The sequence below is a fragment of the Neovison vison genome, chromosome 7, assembly GCF_020171115.1.
Source record: "Neovison vison isolate M4711 chromosome 7, ASM_NN_V1, whole genome shotgun sequence".
NCBI classification, from domain to species: domain Eukaryota; kingdom Metazoa; phylum Chordata; class Mammalia; order Carnivora; family Mustelidae; genus Neogale; species Neogale vison.
Window position 1 is genome coordinate 113,306,590 of NC_058097.1, and position 19,272 is coordinate 113,325,861.

Genomic DNA, 19,272 nt, shown 5'->3' on the forward strand with positions numbered 1-19,272 from the left:
TTCTCCTCTGGTCAGCTGGAATCATTGGTTGTCCCAGAGTGATAGAGGAGATTCAAGAGATACCTGCATTAGGAATGTCCTTTGGTGCAGGATAAAATAATGATCTCCATAAAATTATTCTCTCCCTCACACACATACACACATACATATGTATATACACATTCACACACCCCACACAAGTACTCTTATTTTCTGTTTTTTAAGCTTAGAAAACTTTGAGAGGATAATGGACCCTGGAAATCACTCTACAGTGACTGACTTCATCCTCGCTGGGCTAACAGAGAAACCAGAACTCCAGCTGCCCCTTTTCTTCCTCTTCCTAGGAATCTATGTGGTCACGGTGGTGGGGAACCTGGGCATGATCATGCTGATATGGCTCAGTGCCCACTTGCACACCCCCATGTACTACTTCCTCAGTAGCTTGTCTTTCATTGATCTCTGCCATTCCACTGTCATTACCCCCAAAATGTTGGTGAACTTTGTGACAGAGATGAATGTCATCTCCTACCCTGAATGCATGACTCAGCTCTATTTCTTCCTTGTTTTTGCTATTGCAGAGTGTCACATGCTGGCTGTAATGGCTTATGACCGCTATGCTGCCATCTGTAATCCCCTGCTTTACAATGTCATCATGTCTTCCCACTTCTGCTTCTGGCTCACAGTAGGAGTTTATAGTTTGGGCATTATTGGATCTACAATCCACACGGGCTTCATGATGAGACTCCTTCTCTGCAAGAGCAATGTGGTTAACCATTATTTCTGTGATCTCTTCCCACTCTTGGAGCTGTCCTGTTCCAACATCTACGTCAATGAATTACTGGTCCTAGTCTTGAGTGCATTTAACATCCTGACTCCTGCCTTAACTATCCTTGCCTCCTATGTCTTCATCCTTTCCAGCATCCTCCGCATCCACTCCACTGAGGGCAGGTCCAAAGCCTTTAGCACCTGCAGCTCCCACATCACAGCTGTTGCTGTCTTCTATGGATCTGCTGCCTTCATGTACCTGCAGCCATCATCTGTGAGCTCCATGGACCAAGGGAAAGTGTCCTCCGTGTTTTATACCACCATTGTGCCCATGCTGAACCCCCTGATCTATAGCCTGCGGAATAAGGATGTCAAATTTGCCCTGAAGAAAATTCTGGAAAGTAGAAAGTGTTCAGGAATAGAATCAATATCATGATGTCATGTCAGAAACAGTTTTTTAATTTGTTAATATCTGTAACATGTTAAGTTTATTGTTCAAATGTTTGGAAATTCAATGACATTCTCCCACATAACACGTTTCCTACATTCTTCTCCAGGCCATTCCTTGGAAGTTTATTGGAGTGATTATGAGTATAGAAATACTAAGAATAAAATCAAAGGCTCTTGAGTAAAAGGAGCCCTGGTTTTATTTTTAATGATAATAGAAATAATAAGAACGATGATGATGATGATGATGATGAAGATAATTTTTGAAGATAATAGTAGTTTGTAGATTTTTAAGATTTTGTGAAATATCAAGCACTATGTTCAGCACTTTAAATGAATGCTTTATTTATAATATTTACTTGCCAAAAGTTTTTAGTTTTCCTCAGGAAAAGCCCTTGTATTGCTTCTCTTTCAAAGATGAAATAGAACCTTAATTCGTTTGAGTAAATGCCCTATGTCCCAAACATAAATGATTGATCCTAGAAAGTTTGGCTCCAGGACCCATGATTTTACTCAAATGATGATTTGGTCTCATGTAACTGTGGATAGGTCTAGAACATCCTCAAGATTTTCCTTCCAAAACCAGATTACATCTCCAGTTCCTTATGTAAGAATGCTGTTTTCCTACAGATAACTTCAATATTATTTTCACTTTTATTTCATTTTATAGGATCAAAATCTTTCACACCTGGTAGACTCTCCTTACAGAAGCTCAAGTTATCATTCTTGATAGCAATAATTTATATAAAAGCAGCCCAACCAACATTATTTTGTCTCTATACCAGTGATGCTGTAGCTATTTATGAAGTAACCCCTATGAAAGCCAAAAATCCTACTAAGTCATACCATTTTTATGTGGTTCATGCTCTTTTCCCCATAATTTACAAATAATTGCCATAGCATGCCAATTTCATCTTTAAAACATTTTGCCTTTCCTTTCATATTTTGCTTTTCTGCTTCTGGGCTTTTAACATCTTGTTACTGTGGATTTGTATGATACTCTAAATATTTAGCTGTTTTCTGTCTCTTCTCAATTCAAACCATCCACCTTATTGTTGTCACAACGATGTTCTTAGGTTACTGTGTTTATGTTATTCACCTGATACAAAAAGTTGCAGTGTTTACATCGAGTATCCAAATACAGGACAAGAATATTTATCTCACTACTCTTGTATTCCACTCTCTGCTTATTCATGTCAAACATTCATTTTCAAAAAGTCCCCATAGTTTTTGTGTGACTTAATTTTCATCAGTCCAAGAAAAGGACGGGAAAATGGCTACAATTACGACTCCTGTCTTGGGCATGATTCCTGGCCCAGTGCTCTGTCCAGTAGACACAAATGGACTCGTGCAGGACAGAGTGCTGGTGGGTAGACCCTTGAATCACTGCAGCTTCAGGCCCTATATAAAATACAGGTTAAATGAAAGGTAATGGTCTCTTCAAGAAAAAGGGGGCCAAAGTCTCTGCAGACTCAGAAAATCATGTCATATTTTGGGTAATATGTAAAGCTACTAAAAGAGAAAAGTGGACAGAGGACAGTTCATGAATCACATCTGGATCACTACAAGACATGACTATCTTAGTGATAGGAGCTGCTGAATGTTTTTTAAGCAAGTGAAACAATTAGCTTTGCATGCTAGCAGTATCATACTTAAGGTGGTGAGGAAGATGGATGGAAAGACATTAAGGCTGAATCAAGACTGGTCAGCGCCATTTGATTGTTCTAAGCAAGACACTGCATGCAATGGCAGCAGAGCTAGAAAGGAAGGAGACGCTCAAGAGGTTTTTGAAAAATGGATCATTCAGACAGAGCCGAATGGAGGTGAGTTGAGGTACAGAAAAGTGTAAGGATGAATGCAAATTTTGAGTCTGAATTATTATATAGAAGGACCATGATGACAAGGCAGCAAGGCAATTAGGTCACATAAGTCTTATAAAACTCAACTCTCTCTGTTTGTTTCTCTCTCTGTATAAAATATGTATACATATACATGTTATATGTACACATATAATATATATACACATATATATTTAATTTTCTGAATCAGTACATATACCCTGACAAAATGAAAACTATGGTTTCCATGAATCTCAATTATTTTCATTATTGTGTAATCATTTATGGAAGGTTCGTTTTATACCCTTCCCGTTTCTGTCTTAACCTCCAACTCCCTTCCTCCAACTCTGCTCCTGCTCCTTTTATTCAGCACACTGAGAAAACAGGCAGATTAGTCTGCTCACTTGCAAAGTGGCATTTTGGACACATAGTTTCTCCAGTAAACATCCTGGAACTTGGCAACCACTGCTATTCCAAAGCTGAAAGAAGCTTTGTGATGTGTGAGCATACAAAACCTTGCTTGAATCTGCATGGATTATAGATAGTGAAAGGGACTCAGAACAAGAGATCATTTGATGCATTGTTCCTCGAGGGGAGTCCACAGACCACCAGGATGGGTAAAATCTAAGAGTGTGTTAAAATGCATTATCTCAAACCATACACTGGCTTTCCTAAATCAAGAACCTACTTTTGAACAAGATTCCCAGGTTATTCCTGTGCACATTGAAGTTTGACAAGTTGGGGGTACCTGGGTGGCTCAGTTGGCTGGGTATCCAACTCCAGATTTCAGCTCAGGTCATGATCTCAGGGTTGTGAGATCAAGTCGCATGTCAGGCTTTGTGCTCAGTGGGGAGTCTGCCTGAAGACTCTCTCCCTCTGCTCCTTCCCTGCCTTGTGCATGCATGTGTGCGCATGCTCTCCCCCTCCCAAAAATAAATAAATAAATCTTTTTTTTTTTTTTTTAAGTTTGACAGGTTTTAGAAAACATATCATTATCAGAACTCAGACCCCCAAACTGTGGTTTAATTGATATGGGGTTCCAGCTGGATATAGAGATTTTTAAAAACTCCCTTGATTATTTTAAATGTGCTGTTATAAGTGAAACACACTGATGTAACCCGACACTAACGTAAAAGTAAACTTCTTTAAAAAGAATTGAACTTAATATATGTAATGATATATTATAAGAGCTCCCCTGATGTGAGTGTCCCATTTACCTTAACTCATACTGTAATAAATCTGCTTCCAATTATTCCAGCTTTGGGGAAAAAATTAAAAATATATAAGAAAGGAGAATTAATTAGTATGGAACACTGGTGCCTGCAATAAAATATTTTCTTTAAACATACCATTTAGCAGGTGGGATTATTTTTAGTGAGGACCTCACAAAAGCAAATAATACATCAAAATTCTGAATTCTTACCCTACACCTTTAATATCCAATTTTATATAGACCTGACTTTTGAATCAAGTAAGTATATTACCTAGTTATGCATAAAATAAGATTTTCCTATGTAGGAAAAATGGTTCAATTCACTGCTTTAAAATCCTGACCCCCTTAACAGAAAGATACCCTGTGAGGGTCTGCCTTGATCCTCTAAAATGGGCTATTCACAGTGTGGGTTGTGAACCAACTGCACTGACTAGGTGCTTGTAAGAAATGCAGAATCTCAAATCCCACTCGGACCTAATGGACATGAACCTACATTAAAAAAAAAAAAAAAATCCTGGGGCACCTAGGTGGCTCAGTGTGTTAAAGCCTCTGCCTTCTGCTCAGGTCATGGTCCCAGGGTCCTGGGATTGAGCCCCGCATCAGGCTCTCTGCTCAGCAGGCAGCCTGCCTCCCCCTCTCTGCCTGCCTCTCTGCCTGCTTGTGATCTCTGTCTGTCAAATAAATAAAGAAAATCTTAAAAAAAAAAAATCCTCAGGTGATCCTATGAAAAATCTTTATCATTAACTGATAAAATCAGAATTGATGAAGAATTCCTAGAACAAATGGGGGAATGCTAAAGATAAGTACTTCTTTTCTCAAAAGCTTGTACCCTGAGACATGGAAATCCTCAAGAGGATTTGTCCCCATGTTACTTGGTGCCTGGCATGCCTGAAACCAGGAGCAACCTACAGAGCTCAGTGATGAGAACCACTCAGGGACCCATGGGGGAAGAGGAGTTTGCTACCCTGAAGCCAGAGAAATGCAAACTGAAGACCTACAGTCGGAGGCACTGACCTATGACCTCAAAGACTATGATTCACTAATTCCTGTGATAGAATAAGAAATTTCTAGGAGGGAGGAGTCAAGATGGCGGAGAAGTAGCAGGCTGAGACTACCTCAGCTAGCAGGAGATCAGCTAGAGAGCTTATCTAAAGATTGCAAACACCTGCAAATCCATCGGCAGATTGAAGAGAAGAAGAACAGCAATTCTAGAAACAGAAAAACAACCACTTTCTGAAAGGTAGGACTGGCGGAGAAGTGAATCCAAAGCGACGGGAAGATAGACCCCGGGGGGAGGGGCCGGCTCCCGGCAAGTGGCGGAGCAACGGAGCGCAAAATCGGGACTTTTAAAAGTCTGTTCCGCTGAGGGACATCGCTCCGGAGGCTAAACCGGGGCGAAGCCCACACAGGGTCGGCGTGACCTCAGGTCCTGCGGGGTCACAGAAGGATCGGGGGTGTCCGAGTGTCACAGAGCTTGCGGATATTGGAACGGGAAAGCCGGCTGCAGAGACAGAGCCGACAGTGAGCTCGCAGCTCGGAGTTACCTTGAATGGGCCGCAAGCTCGGTGAGCTCGGAGCGCGGCCGGAGGTTGGGCAGACGCGAGTTACTGGGAGCTATTCGCTGAGGGCGCACAGGGGAGCGGGGCCCCGGGCTCTCGGCTCCTCCGGGCCGGAGACCAGGAGGCCGCCATTTGTATTCCCGTCCTCTGGAACTCTATGGAAAGCGCTCAGGGAACAAAAGCTCCTGAAAGCAAAGCCGAGCAGATCACTCAGCTCGGCCCCTGGTAAGGGCGGTGTAATTCCGCCTGGGGCAAAGACACTTGAGAATCACTACACCAGGCCCCTCCCCCAGAAGATCAACAAGAAATCCAGACAAGACCAAGTTCACCTACCAAGGAGTGCAGTTTCAATACCAAGGAGAGAGCAGCAGAATTCCAGAGGAGGAGAAAACAAACCATGGAACTCATGGCTTTCTGCCTGTGATTTTTCAGTCTTGCAGTTAATTTAATTTTTTTCTTTTTCATTTTTTTTTCTCTTCTTCTGCTAAAATTTTTTATAACGTTTACCCTTTTCTCTTTTAACGTTTTTTAACTAGATTATCTAATATATATTTTTTTCTTTTTTATACTTTTGTTTATTCATTTTCTTTTTTTTAATTCTTTTTTTTCTTTCTTTCTTTTTGAACCTTTTTTTATCCCCAAATCAGAAGAGATCCTAATCTCTTCAATCTTTATTTTTCTTAATTCTTTTTTAAATTCTTGATTGAATTTTTAATTCAATCTCTTTTTTTTAATTCTTTTTTTCTTTTTTTTCTTTCTTTCTTTTTGAACCTCTTTTTATCCCCAAATCAGAAGAGATCCCAATCAGAAGAGATTGGGAGATCCCAATCAGAAGAGATTGGGAGATCCCAATCAAAGGAGATCCCAATCAGAGGAGATCCCTCACCCAATCGTGAGGGGGGAGAAACGATTTGGGATCTCTTCTGATTTGGTTAAAGCATATTTTCCTGGGATTGTTGCCACCCTTTTAGTATTTTACTTGCTCCTTCATATACTCTTAGCTGGACAAAATGACAAGGCGGAAAAATTCACAACAAAAAAAAGAACAAGAGGCAGTACCGAAGGCTAGGGACCTAATCAATACAGACATTGGTAATATGTCAGATCTAGAGTTCAAAATGACAATTCTCAAGGTTATAGCCGGGCTTGAAAAAGGCATGGAAGATATTAGAGAAACCCTCTCCAGAGATATAAAAGCCCTTTCTGGAGAAATAAAAGAACTAAAATCTAAACAAGTTGAAATAAAAAAAGCTATTTATGAAGTTCAATCAAAAATGGAGGCTCTCACTGCTAGGATAAATGAGGCAGAAGAAAGAATTAGCGATATAGAAGATCAAATGAGAGAATAAAGAAGCTGAGCAAAAGAGGGACAAACAGCTACTGGACCATGAGGGGAGAATTCGAGAGATAAGTGACACCATAAGACGAAACAACATTAGAATAATTGGGATTCCAGAAGAAGAAGAAAGAGAGAGGGGAGCAGAAGGTATACTGGAGAGAATTATTGGGGAGAATTTCCCCAATATGGCAAAGGGAACGAGTATCAAAATTCAGGAGGTTCAGAGAACGCCCCTCAAAATCAATAAGAATAGGCCCACACCCCGTCACCTAATAGTAAAATTTACAAGCCTTAGTGACAAAGAGAAAATCCTGAAAGCAGCCCGGGAAAAGAAGTCTGTAACATACAATGGTAAAAGTATTAGATTGGCAGCTGACTTATCCACAGAGACCTGGCAGGCCAGAAAGAGCTGGCATGACATTTTCAGAGCACTAAACGAGAAAAACATGCAGCCAAGAATACTATATCCAGCTAGGCTATCATTGAAAATAGAAGGAGAGATTAAAAGCTTCCAGGACAAACAAAAACTGAAAGAATTTGCAAACACCAAACCAGCTCTACAGGAAATACTGAAAGGGGTCCTCTAAGCAAAGAGAGAGCCTACAAGTGGTAGATCAGAAAGGAACAGAGACAATATACAGTAACAGTCACCTTACAGGCAATACAATGGCACTAAAATCATATCTCTCAATAGTTACCCTGAATGTTAATGGGCTAAATGCCCCAATCAAAAGACACAGGGTATCAGAATGGATAAAAAAACAAAACCCATCTATATGTTGCCTCCAAGAAACTCATTTTAAACCCGAAGACACCTCCAGACTTAAAGTGAGGGGGTGGAAAAGAATTTACCATGCTAATGGACATCAGAAAAAAGCAGGAGTGGCAATCCTTATATCAGATCAATTAGATTTTAAGCCAAAGACTATAATAAGAGATGAGGAAGGACACTATATCATACTCAAAGGGTCTGTCCAACAAGAAGATCTAACAATTTTAAATATCTATGCCCCCAACGTGGGCGCAGCCAACTATATAAACCAATTAATAACAAAATCAAAGAAACACATCAACAATCATACAATAATAGTAGGGGACTTTAACACTCCCCTCACTGAAATGGACAGATCATCCAAGCAAAAGATCAACAGGGAAATAAAGGCCTTAAATGATACACTGGATGAGATGGACATCACAGATATATTCAGAACATTTCATCCCAAAGCAACAGAATACACATTCTTCTCTAGTGCACATGGAACATTCTCCAGAATAGATCACATCCTCGGTCCTAAATCAGGACTCAACCGGTATCAAAAGATTGGGATCATTCCCTGCATATTTTCAGACCACAATGCTCTGAAGCTAGAACTCAACCACAAGAGGAAGTTTGGAAAAAACACAAATACATGGAGACTAAACAGCATCCTTCTAAAGAATGAATGGGTCAACCGGGAAATTAAAGAAGAATTGAAAAAAATCATGGAAACAAATGATAATGAAAATACAACGGTTCAAAATCTGTGGGACACAACAAAGGCAGTCCTGAGAGGAAAATATATAGCGGTACAAGCTTTTCTCAAGAAACAAGAAAGGTCTCAGGTACACAACCTAACCCTACACCTAAAGGAGCTGGAGAAAGAACAAGAAAGAAACCCTAAGCCCAGCAGGAGAAGAGAAATCATAAAGATCAGAGCAGAAATCAATGAAATAGAAACCAAAAAAACAATAGAACAAATCAACCAAACTAGGAGCTGGTTCTTTGAAAGAATTAATAAAATTGATAAACCCTTGGCCAGACTTATCAAAAAGAAAAGAGAAAGGACCCAAATAAATAAAATCATGAATGAAAGAGGAGAGATCACAACTAACACCAAAGAAATACAAACTATTATAAGAACATACTATGAGCAACTCTACGCCAACAAATTTGACAATCTGGAAGAAATGGATGCATTCCTAGAAACATATAAACTACCAAAATTGAACCAGGAAGAAATAGAAAGCCTGAACAGACCCATAACCAGTAAGGAGATTGAAACAGTCATTAAAAATCTCCAAACAAACAAAAGCCCAGGGCCAGATGGCTTCCCGGGGGAATTCTACCAAACATTTAAAGAGGAACTAATTCCTATTCTCCTGAAACTGTTCCAAGAAATAGAAATGGAAGGAAAACTCCCAAACTCATTTTATGAGGCCAGCATCACCTTGATCCCAAAACCAGACAAGGATCCCATCAAAAAAGAGAGCTATAGACCAATATCCTTGATGAACACAGATGCAAAAATTCTCACCAAAATACTAGCCAATAGGATTCAACAGTACATTAAAAGGATTATTCACCACGACCAAGTGGGATTTATCCCAGGGCTGCAAGGTTGGTTCAACATCCGCAAATCAGTCAATGTGATACAACACATCAATAAAAGAAAGAACAGGAACCATATGATACTCTCAATAGATGCTGAAAAAGCATTTGACAAAGTACAGCATCCCTTCCTGATCAAAACCCTTCAAAGTGTAGGGATAGAGGGCACATACCTCAATATCATCAAAGCCATCTATGAAAAACCCACTGCAAATATCATTCTCAATGGAGAAAAACTGAAAGCTTTTCCACTAAGGTCAGGAACACGGCAGGGATGTCCATTATCACCACTGCTATTCAACATAGTACTAGAAGTCCTAGCCTCAGCAATCAGACAACAAAAGGAAATTAAAGGCATCCAAATCGGCAAAGAAGAAGTCAAATTATCACTCTTCGCAGATGATATGATACTCTATGTGGAAAACCCAAAAGACTCCACTCCAAAACTGCTAGAACTTATACAGGAATTCAGTAAAGTGTCAGGATATAAGATCAATGCACAGAAATCAGTTGCACTTCTCTACACCAACAACAAGTCAGAAGAAAGAGAAATTAAGGAGTCAATCCCATTTACAATTGCACCCCAAACCATAAGATACCTAGGAATAAACCTAACCAAAGAGGCACAGAATCTATACTCAGAAAACTATAAAGTACTCATGAAAGAAATTGAGGAAGACACAAAGAAATGGAAAAATGTTCCATGCTCCTGGATTGGAAGAATAAATATTGTGAAAATGTCTATGCTACCTAAAGCAATCTACACATTTAATGCAATTCCTATCAAAGTACCATCCATCTTTTTCAAAGAAACGGAACAAATAATTTTAAAATTTATATGGAACCAGAAAAGACCTCGAATAGCCAAAGGGATATTGAAAAATAAAGCCAAAGTTGGTGGCATCACAATTCCGGACTTCAAGCTTTATTACAAAGCTGTCATCATCAAGACAGCATGGTACTGGCACAAAAACAGACACATAGACCAATGGAACAGAATAGAGAGCCCAGAAATAGACCCTCAACTCTATGGTCAACTAATCTTCGACAAAGCAGGAAAGAATGTCCAATGGAAAAAAGACAGCCTCTTCAATAAATGGTGTTGGGAAAATTGGACAGCCACGTGCAGAAAAATGAAATTGGACCATTTCCTTACACCACACACAAAAATAGATTCAAAATGGATTAAGGACCTCAATGTGAGAAAGGAATCCATCAAAATCCTTGAGGAGAACACAGGCAGCAACCTCTTCGACCTCAGCCGCAGCAACATCTTCCTAGGAACATCGCCAAAGGCAAGGGAAGCAAGAGCAAAAATGAACTTTTGGGATTTCATCAAAATCAAAAGCTTTTGCACAGCAAAGGAAACAGTTAACAAAACCAAAAGACAACTGACAGAATGGGAGAAGATATTTGCAAACGACATATCAGATAAAGGACTAGTGTCCAAAATCTATAAAGAACTTAACAAACTCAACACCCAAAGAACAAATAATCCAATCAAGAAATGGGCAGAGGACATGAACAGACGTTTCTGCAAAGAAGACATCCAGATGGCCAACAGACACATGAAAAAGTGCTCCATATCACTCGGCATCAGGGAAATACAAATCAAAACCACAATGAGATATCACCTCACACCAGTCAGAATGGCTAAAATCAACAAGTCAGGAAATGACAGATGCTGGCGAGGATGCGGAGAAAGGGGAACCCTCCTACACTGTTGGTGGGAATGCAAGCTGGTGCAACCACTCTGGAAAACAGCATGTAGATTCCTCAAAATGTTGAAAATAGAACTGCCCTATGACCCAGCAATTGCACTACTGGGAATTTACCCTAAAGATACAAACGTAGTGATCCAAAGGGGCACGTGCACCCGAATGTTTATAGCAGCAATGTCCACAATAGCCAAACTATGGAAAGAACCTAGATGTCCATCAACAGATGACTGGATCAAGAAGATGTGGTATATATACACAATGGAATACTATGCAGCCATCAAAAGAAACGAAATCTTGCCATTTGCGACAACATGGATGGAACTAGAGCGTATCATGCTTAGCGAAATAAGTCAAGCGGAGAAAGACAACTATCATATGATCTCCCTGATATGAGGGAGTGGTGATGCAACATGGGGGCTTAAGTGGGTAGAAGAATCCATGAAACAAGATGGGATAGGGAGGGAGACAAACCATAAGTGACTCTTAATCTCACGAAACAAACTGTGGGTTGCTGGGGGGAGGGGGGTTGGGAGAAGGGGGGTAGGGTTATGGGCATTGGGGAGGGTATGTGCTTTTGGGTAAATTGGAAGGGGAGATGAACCATGAGAGACTATGGACTCTGAAAAACAGTCTGAGGGGTTTGAAGTGGCGGGGGGGTGGGAGGTTGGGGTACCAGGTGGTGGGTATTATAGAGGGCACAGCTTGCATGGAGCACTGGGTGTGGTGAAAAAATAATGAATACTGTTTTTCTGAAAATAAATAAATTGGGAAAAAAAAAACAAAAACAAAAACAAAAAAAAAAACAAAACAAAACAAAAAAAAAAAAAAAAAGAAATTTCTAATAAAAATCTCTCCGGATAAATTGAGAGATTTTGGGCAGTTGATGAATAAAAAGGTTCGAGAATACTTTCTAAAGATTTAGGAGCCACTAAGAAAAGAATTAAAAAAAAAAAGGCTTCAGATATGAGGATAGAGGGGAGACAGTGATCATGATTTAAGTAAAGTGAGGTCATAGAATAGTGGAGATAACACCTGAAATTGATCATCTGGAAATAGAAGATGTGTGAATTATGTAGAGCTGTGGAGGTAACCTTCAGAAGAAGACATGAAAGAGAATCTGTTTATCAGAGCTATACAGAGATTAAATTGTCCCTCGAGGAAAAGACTGAGTGTAGGGAGGATGATTCAGGAAGTATGGCTTTGTCATTATAATCATGCTTAGATTTTCACAGTCATAAGTTTTAGAAATACTGTAAGCTCCCTCGGTGACTTGGTGATCAAACATGTGGGGAAATCCTGGATAAATAAACACTCGAATATGTTCTATGTCTGATTGTAAAGCAACAACCCGCAGACCTCTATCTCACAAGCACATAATGAGAGCTTATGCCTCTCACCTGTATGAAATGATTAACTTAGCTCTGTATTGTGTTTATGGGGAGAAACGGAAATATTGGGCTTGATGTAAAAATTTCTCTGATGAGCACTGGGTGTTCTATGCAACTAATGAATCGTTGAACACTACCTCAAAAACTAATGATGTGCTATATGTTGGCTAACTGAACATAATAAAAAAAAAGAATAAACCAAAATTTCACACACAAAAAAAATTTCTCTGAGTTGAGACTGGTTGGATTCCAGAAAGAATCGTGTTTCCCGATCCTATAAGTAGATTTTAAATGGACACAGATGCTAAGAGAAAGGAATATAGCGCATGAGGGACAGCACATTAAAATATATATCTTGAGTTTTCAGATTCCATTATTGTGAGCTCTTGAGAATCATACTCTCCAGGATAGACCTTGTAGTTGAGTTGATATTTTCCAAAAATTCTAAGAGAGCCCTCAATACAGCCAAATGATCCCACCAGTACTTACTCTGTTTTGCCTTAAGATATTGGTTATCTCCATTTAAATGTTATATCCAGGGCTCATTTAGTAGCAAGAACAATCAGAGAATAGTTGGGGCCAGATGTAAGCTGACCTTGTAAGTTTGAATCATCCTAAAGGATTCATAGTAGGAAAATGGAAAGTACATTGTGTCTTGTTTTATGCAAGTTTCAAAATGGTCAAATGCTGAAAGTCTGGGAAGACATATGGATTGTCTCAGGGCTAATGTAGCTATTATTGTTCCTCAATACATCTCTCTTAATTTTAGAGGAAAATCGGTCATGATCTTCCTTTGTTAGACTTGTTAGGAACTTCTCATGGGGTTCTGGCAATATCTAGCAGGTGTTTTTTATCCAGCCCCAAGTTAAAGTATCCCACGTAATGCTGTTTTATGAGGACAACATGAAATCTAGTTTGTAGAAGTCAATGAAAATAAAACTTTTAAATCTTACATCTGTGATTGTTTTCCCTAATTTTCTATTTATCCTTTTTTTCTTTAATTTTTTATGTAAATTCAGTTTTGTTAACATATAGCGTATTACTAGTTTCAGGGGTAGAATTTAGTGATTTATCAGTTGCCTATAACCACACCCAGTGCTCATCACATCATGTGCCCTCATTAATGCCCATCACCCACTTACCCCATCCCCCACCTACCTCCCCTCCAGCCACTCTATTTATTTCCTGTGATTGAGAGTCTCTTATGGTTTACTTCCCTATCTGATTTCGTCTTGTTTGATTTTTCCTTCTCTTCCCCTATTTTATCTGTTTTGTTTCTTAAATTCCACATATGAGTGAAATCATATTGATTACATGTAGAAATGGTAATATTTTAGGTACATTGAATTAAATAAAATATGTTATTGAAATAATGTCACCTCTTTTTAACTTTTTTTTTTCTTTTTAACTTTTTTAATGTATCTATTAGTAAGCTTACAATTACTTATATGGCTCATATATGTGGCACCCATCATATTTCTGTTATCCTTTTTGGGACATTAGTTCAGAAAATTCCTTTAGGGTATGTTTATAAAGTTCCATGAATTTTTTAACTTTTAAATAGCTTGGTGTGAAATTCACTGAAACACCAGCAAAAGTTAATACTTTCTTTTTTTTTTTTTAACTTCATAGGAAAACTTTTATTTTTCATTCATTCCCACTATTCTGGTTCATTTTTTTTTTAATATATAGGTAAATTTTTTTTAACCTAATAACCATCACAACGAGCTGTCCAGTACATCAAATTCCATAATAACCTTCTACCCTGAACTTTTTGAAACACACACCTATGTTTTTCCTTTGCATTTCTACTTTTTGAATTCCTCCTCTTTTTAAAAATTTTAGTTTAGTTTAGTCTAGTTTATTCCCTTTCACTTTTATCTTCCAATATTCATATAGAGTTAAACTTCAAAGCAATCCCCTTAACCCAATCAATACTACCCGTATAGGCAAACCAATTTTTTTTGTCCATTTTTTTTTCAATTTATTTATTTTCTGAAAAACAGTATTCATTATTTTTTCACCACACCCAGTGCTCCATGCAATCCGTGCTCTCTATAATACCCACCACCTGGTACCCCAACCTCCCAATACTTTCTTGTTTTCAATCCGTAATTTAACAAGAACAAGAAATCTCACTTATGTGGCACTAGCAAACACTTGAAAACCGAGAGGGAAAAAGAAAAATTCTGATTGCTTCTTTTCCCAAAGGTTGATACTCATGGGATGAGGCACTAGTGGGAGATGATTATCATAACTTGTTCCTAATCGGACTCTTGGCATCACTACCTAGTATAAAAAAATTATCATATTAACTAACCTGTGTAGAAGGGAATTGGCTTCAGTAGAGATCAGGATCAAATTATTGCCCCAAATTATTGCCGTGAAGGCTTTTAATCCAAGGCCCCCTCGCCACCAAGAAGTCTTACAAGGTTAGTACTCAGAACTATCCACCAGCATCATTAGAGTCATTTTCCCTTCAGAGGAATGAAGGAGAAAATTATACATGGCTGCAGTTTGGGGGAGCAAGAGGGGTATGTCTGAACATGTCCTGGTCTGTAACTTTTAAAATTTTAGAATTCTCTCCTCTAGCTCCCTCACAGTGCACTGGAGCTTTCACTACTGGAGCCCTTAACTAAAGGGCCCTAACCAGTAAACAGATTTCACAGGACACAGAGAATAAATGAAATTAAAAAAAAAAAAAAAGAACTAAAACAATATTATGGGAGTCTACTAATGCGTTTTTGTGAAATAGTTAAATCATGTGATACTTGCTGGGAAATAAGAAAAGTTTTCTTTTTGTTACCAGATGATATAAATCTTTGAATGACAAGGAAATTAGCTTCGACTTTATTTGAAGACTATGAAAAATATTGATGATTTTAGGAAGTCAATATTGAGTGAAAAATTTTAAATCTCTTTATTTTTGTATGTCTTAATGCCAGAAGGAGCAACAAGAAGATGTGCTGAGGAACAAAAATTAAGTTTGGTCCTCATTAAAGGATGAAAATGTTGGTCAAATAAAAGATAAGACAGAGCAAAACTCAAAAGATTAAAATTAAAATAACATTGACATTCTTAAGTTCTTACCAGGAGCCAGGAACTGTGCTCAGCATCTTGTAGGCATCATTTAAGTAAGTTTTCACTGGAGACAGTTAATAGCATTTTTGTTTTTCAGAGGGTTGGAGAGTGGATATAATTACCGTACAGAAAATTTGGGGTTGAGTTGAGATTTCAATCCATCTTGTGTAACTTAATAATCAAGACCTCCTAGAATTAGAGAATCATGAAAGAGAGGAACTGGAAGAGGTGATAAGGATGATTTAATCCAATCACCCATCAGGCACTTGAGTCCTTAAACAAAGTCAGCTTGGAGAGTGGATATTCAGGTTACAAACTCAAACATTTCTGATGATAAGCTCAGGGTATTTCTGAGACTGTTATCTTTGTTGTGAAAACAAATATTTCTCTCCAGGGTTTCAAGCAGTTTTATTTCATTCTTTTGGAGACATGGGCAGTTAAGTATGGTGCTTCTTAACTAAAGCAATCTATTGAAGATTGAGGAACCTGCCATGTGCCACATGAATCTTTGCTTTGCTAGCAAAATATTTTCACTTATTTGAGCCATTCTTCAAATAAAAAATTTCTACATCATTCTTTCTGCAGTTTGCCCATTTTTCTACTATCACATAAAGTATTGTATCCCCAACTAAAAACACGAATCCAACTGTTGCTCGAAAGATACCTAAGATTAAGAATTTGCATTTTCTAGAATGTACTCAATTTTTTTCTTTCTTTCTTCTTTAAGATGTCATTTATTTACTTGAGAAAGAGCAAGCAAGAGAGAGCAGGAGCAGGGCAGGGGCTAGGCACAGACTGAGAGGGAGAAGCAGACTCCTGCCATACAGGAAGCCTGAGGCGGACTTGATCCTAGCAACCCCAGGATCAGGACCTGAGCAAAACGCAGACACTTAACAGCTGAGCACTCAGGTTCCCTGAATGTACTCATTTTCTTTTCAAATATAAACTAAAGTGACATTAATCTTTTTTAAAAAAAACACGTCATACTCTAGATTAGTATAGGCTGAATAACCTAAAATTTCTAAGTGTATTTGCACACGTACTAGTAATCCACATCTTCACCACCTTGGAATCCTATAGAGAACACAGGCAAAATACGTGACTTAAGAGAAGACCAGCATAAGTAACACCTAGAGTGTGTTATAAAAAACCCTTCTTACATTTTGAGAATATGAATAATTTTCTGACCTCCACCACTTCAACCATGAAATCCAAATTGCTTAGACCAGTCATAGACCACTGTACCCTTGGTCACATAGGTGGAATGAATACATGGCCTCCATTTAAGCCATTATATTACACCCTGGGATGACTAAATTAGAAGGGGGAATGGTTCCTTGTTCTGGGAAAAGCTGTTGAAATAGCAGCAGATGTCTGTCAAGCAGTTATGTTTCTGCTCATGGGGTGATAGGCCTAGAGGAAGAGAGCTGGGGCATATAGAGGAGAAAGTCTCTAGTGGAAAGATATCAGGAGCTGTTCAGTCCTTCAGTTATTTTGAGTTGTGGTACTAGTAAGGAAAATAGCTCCAGAGTAGCATAATGAGTTTTTTCAGACTTAAGAATTGTATATTTACTCAGTATAGAAAACATACGCTATTCTGAATAAGTTGAAACTGTCATTTGACAAGCATGACATTAATATAATATACATATAGAACATAGGAGAAGAAAGAGTCCTCAGAAATAAAAGTAGTAATGTCCCTTCTGATTGACTTAAAAATATAGAAATTGGTGTTTTCTCTTAACAAGTTAGGAAATATCTTAATTATGAGGTTCTTGAAGTCTATAATTCCTTCTGCAGTTCAACCAGAGTCACTGGTTGATGAGCAGTAAAGACTCAAGATATCCCTGCTTTATGAATCTCCTCTAGTCAGGAACAAAATCATGATCTCCACGGAATTATCTCCTCACATATACCCACACAAACACCTGTGTAAACACTCAAATACACACACACCTACAAAGAATTTCATTTTCTCTCTTTTAAACTTAGGATCTGTTATGAAGATAATGGACCCTGGAAATCACTCTACAGTGACCGAGTTCATCCTTGCTGGGCTAACAGAGAAACCAGAACCCCAGCTGCCCCTTTTCTTCCTCTTCCTAGGAATCTATGTGGTCACGGTGGTGGGGAACCTGGGCATGATCATGCTGATATGGCTCAGTGCCCACTTGCACACCCCCATGTACTACTTCCTCAGTAGCTTGTCTTTCATTGATCTCTGCCATTCCACTGTCATTACCCCCAAAATGTTGGTGAACTTTGTGACAGAGATGAATGTCATCTCCTACCCTGAATGCATGACTCAGCTCTATTTCTTCCTTGTTTTTGCTATTGCAGAGTGTCACATGCTGGCTGTAATGGCTTATGACCGCTATGCTGCCATCTGTAATCCCCTGCTTTACAATGTCATCATGTCTTCCCACTTCTGCTTCTGGCTCACAGTAGGAGTTTATAGTTTGGGCATTATTGGATCTACAATCCACACGGGCTTCATGATGAGACTCCTTCTCTGCAAGAGCAATGTGGTTAACCATTATTTCTGTGATCTCTTCCCACTCTTGGAGCTGTCCTGTTCCAACATCTACGTCAATGAATTACTGGTCCTAGTCTTGAGTGCATTTAACATCCTGACTCCTGCCTTAACTATCCTTGCCTCCTATGTCTTCATCCTTTCCAGCATCCTCCGCATCCACTCCACTGAGGGCAGGTCCAAAGCCTTTAGCACCTGCAGCTCCCACATCACAGCTGTTGCTGTCTTCTATGGATCTGCTGCCTTCATGTACCTGCAGCCATCATCTGTGAGCTCCATGGACCAAGGGAAAGTGTCCTCCGTGTTTTATACCACCATTGTGCCCATGCTGAACCCCCTGATCTATAGCCTGCGGAATAAGGATGTCAAATTTGCCCTGAAGAAAATTCTGGAGAGTAGAAAGTGTTTAGGAATAGAATCAATGTCATGATGTCATGTCAGAAACAGTTCCTTAATTTGCTAATATATGTAACATGTTAAGTTTATTGTTCAAATGTTGGGAAATATAACATATATATATATATAACACATCTCCTAAATTCTGCTCCAAGCCACGCCTTTGAGGCTTATTGGAGTGATTATGAGTGGAGAAATACTAAGAATAAAATCAAAGACTCTTGAGTATGAAAGGAACCTTAGTTTTATTTTTAATGATAACACAAATAATAAGAATGATGATGATGAAAAAAAAAAGAATGATGATGATGATGAAGATAATAATTGTAATTGTTACTGAGAGTTTATGAAATATCAACAAGTGTGTCCAGCACTTTAAGTGAATAACCTTATTTAATATTTACAGTATTCCCTCAGGGAAGGCCCTAGTATTATTTCTCTTTGAAAAATGAGGAGATAGAAGTTTATTTAGTTTGGTTAACTGCCCTGGTCCCAAACATAATAAATAATCAGCCTGAAAAAATTGACTCCAGGACCCACAATTTTATTCAGAGTAGTACTTTGGTCCTAGGTGACTGTAGATAGGTCTAAGACATCCTGAGACTTTCCTTCTATACATACATCATTCCCAGTTCCCTATGTGAC

General features: G+C 38.7%; 2 protein-coding genes across 2 annotated transcripts; both read left to right on the forward strand.

Moving 5' to 3' along the window:
• Positions 1-226: 226 nt before the first annotated feature.
• Positions 227-1,180, forward strand: LOC122913450. Its single transcript, XM_044260179.1, has one exon. It carries the CDS (start codon positions 227-229, stop codon positions 1,178-1,180), a length of 954 nt encoding a protein of 317 aa, XP_044116114.1.
• A 16,518-nt stretch (positions 1,181-17,698) lies between these two features.
• On the forward strand, positions 17,699-18,661 carry LOC122913451. Its single transcript, XM_044260180.1, has one exon. The coding sequence runs from the start codon at positions 17,699-17,701 to the stop codon at positions 18,659-18,661; it is 963 nt and encodes a 320-aa protein (XP_044116115.1).
• Positions 18,662-19,272: the final 611 nt, after the last annotated feature.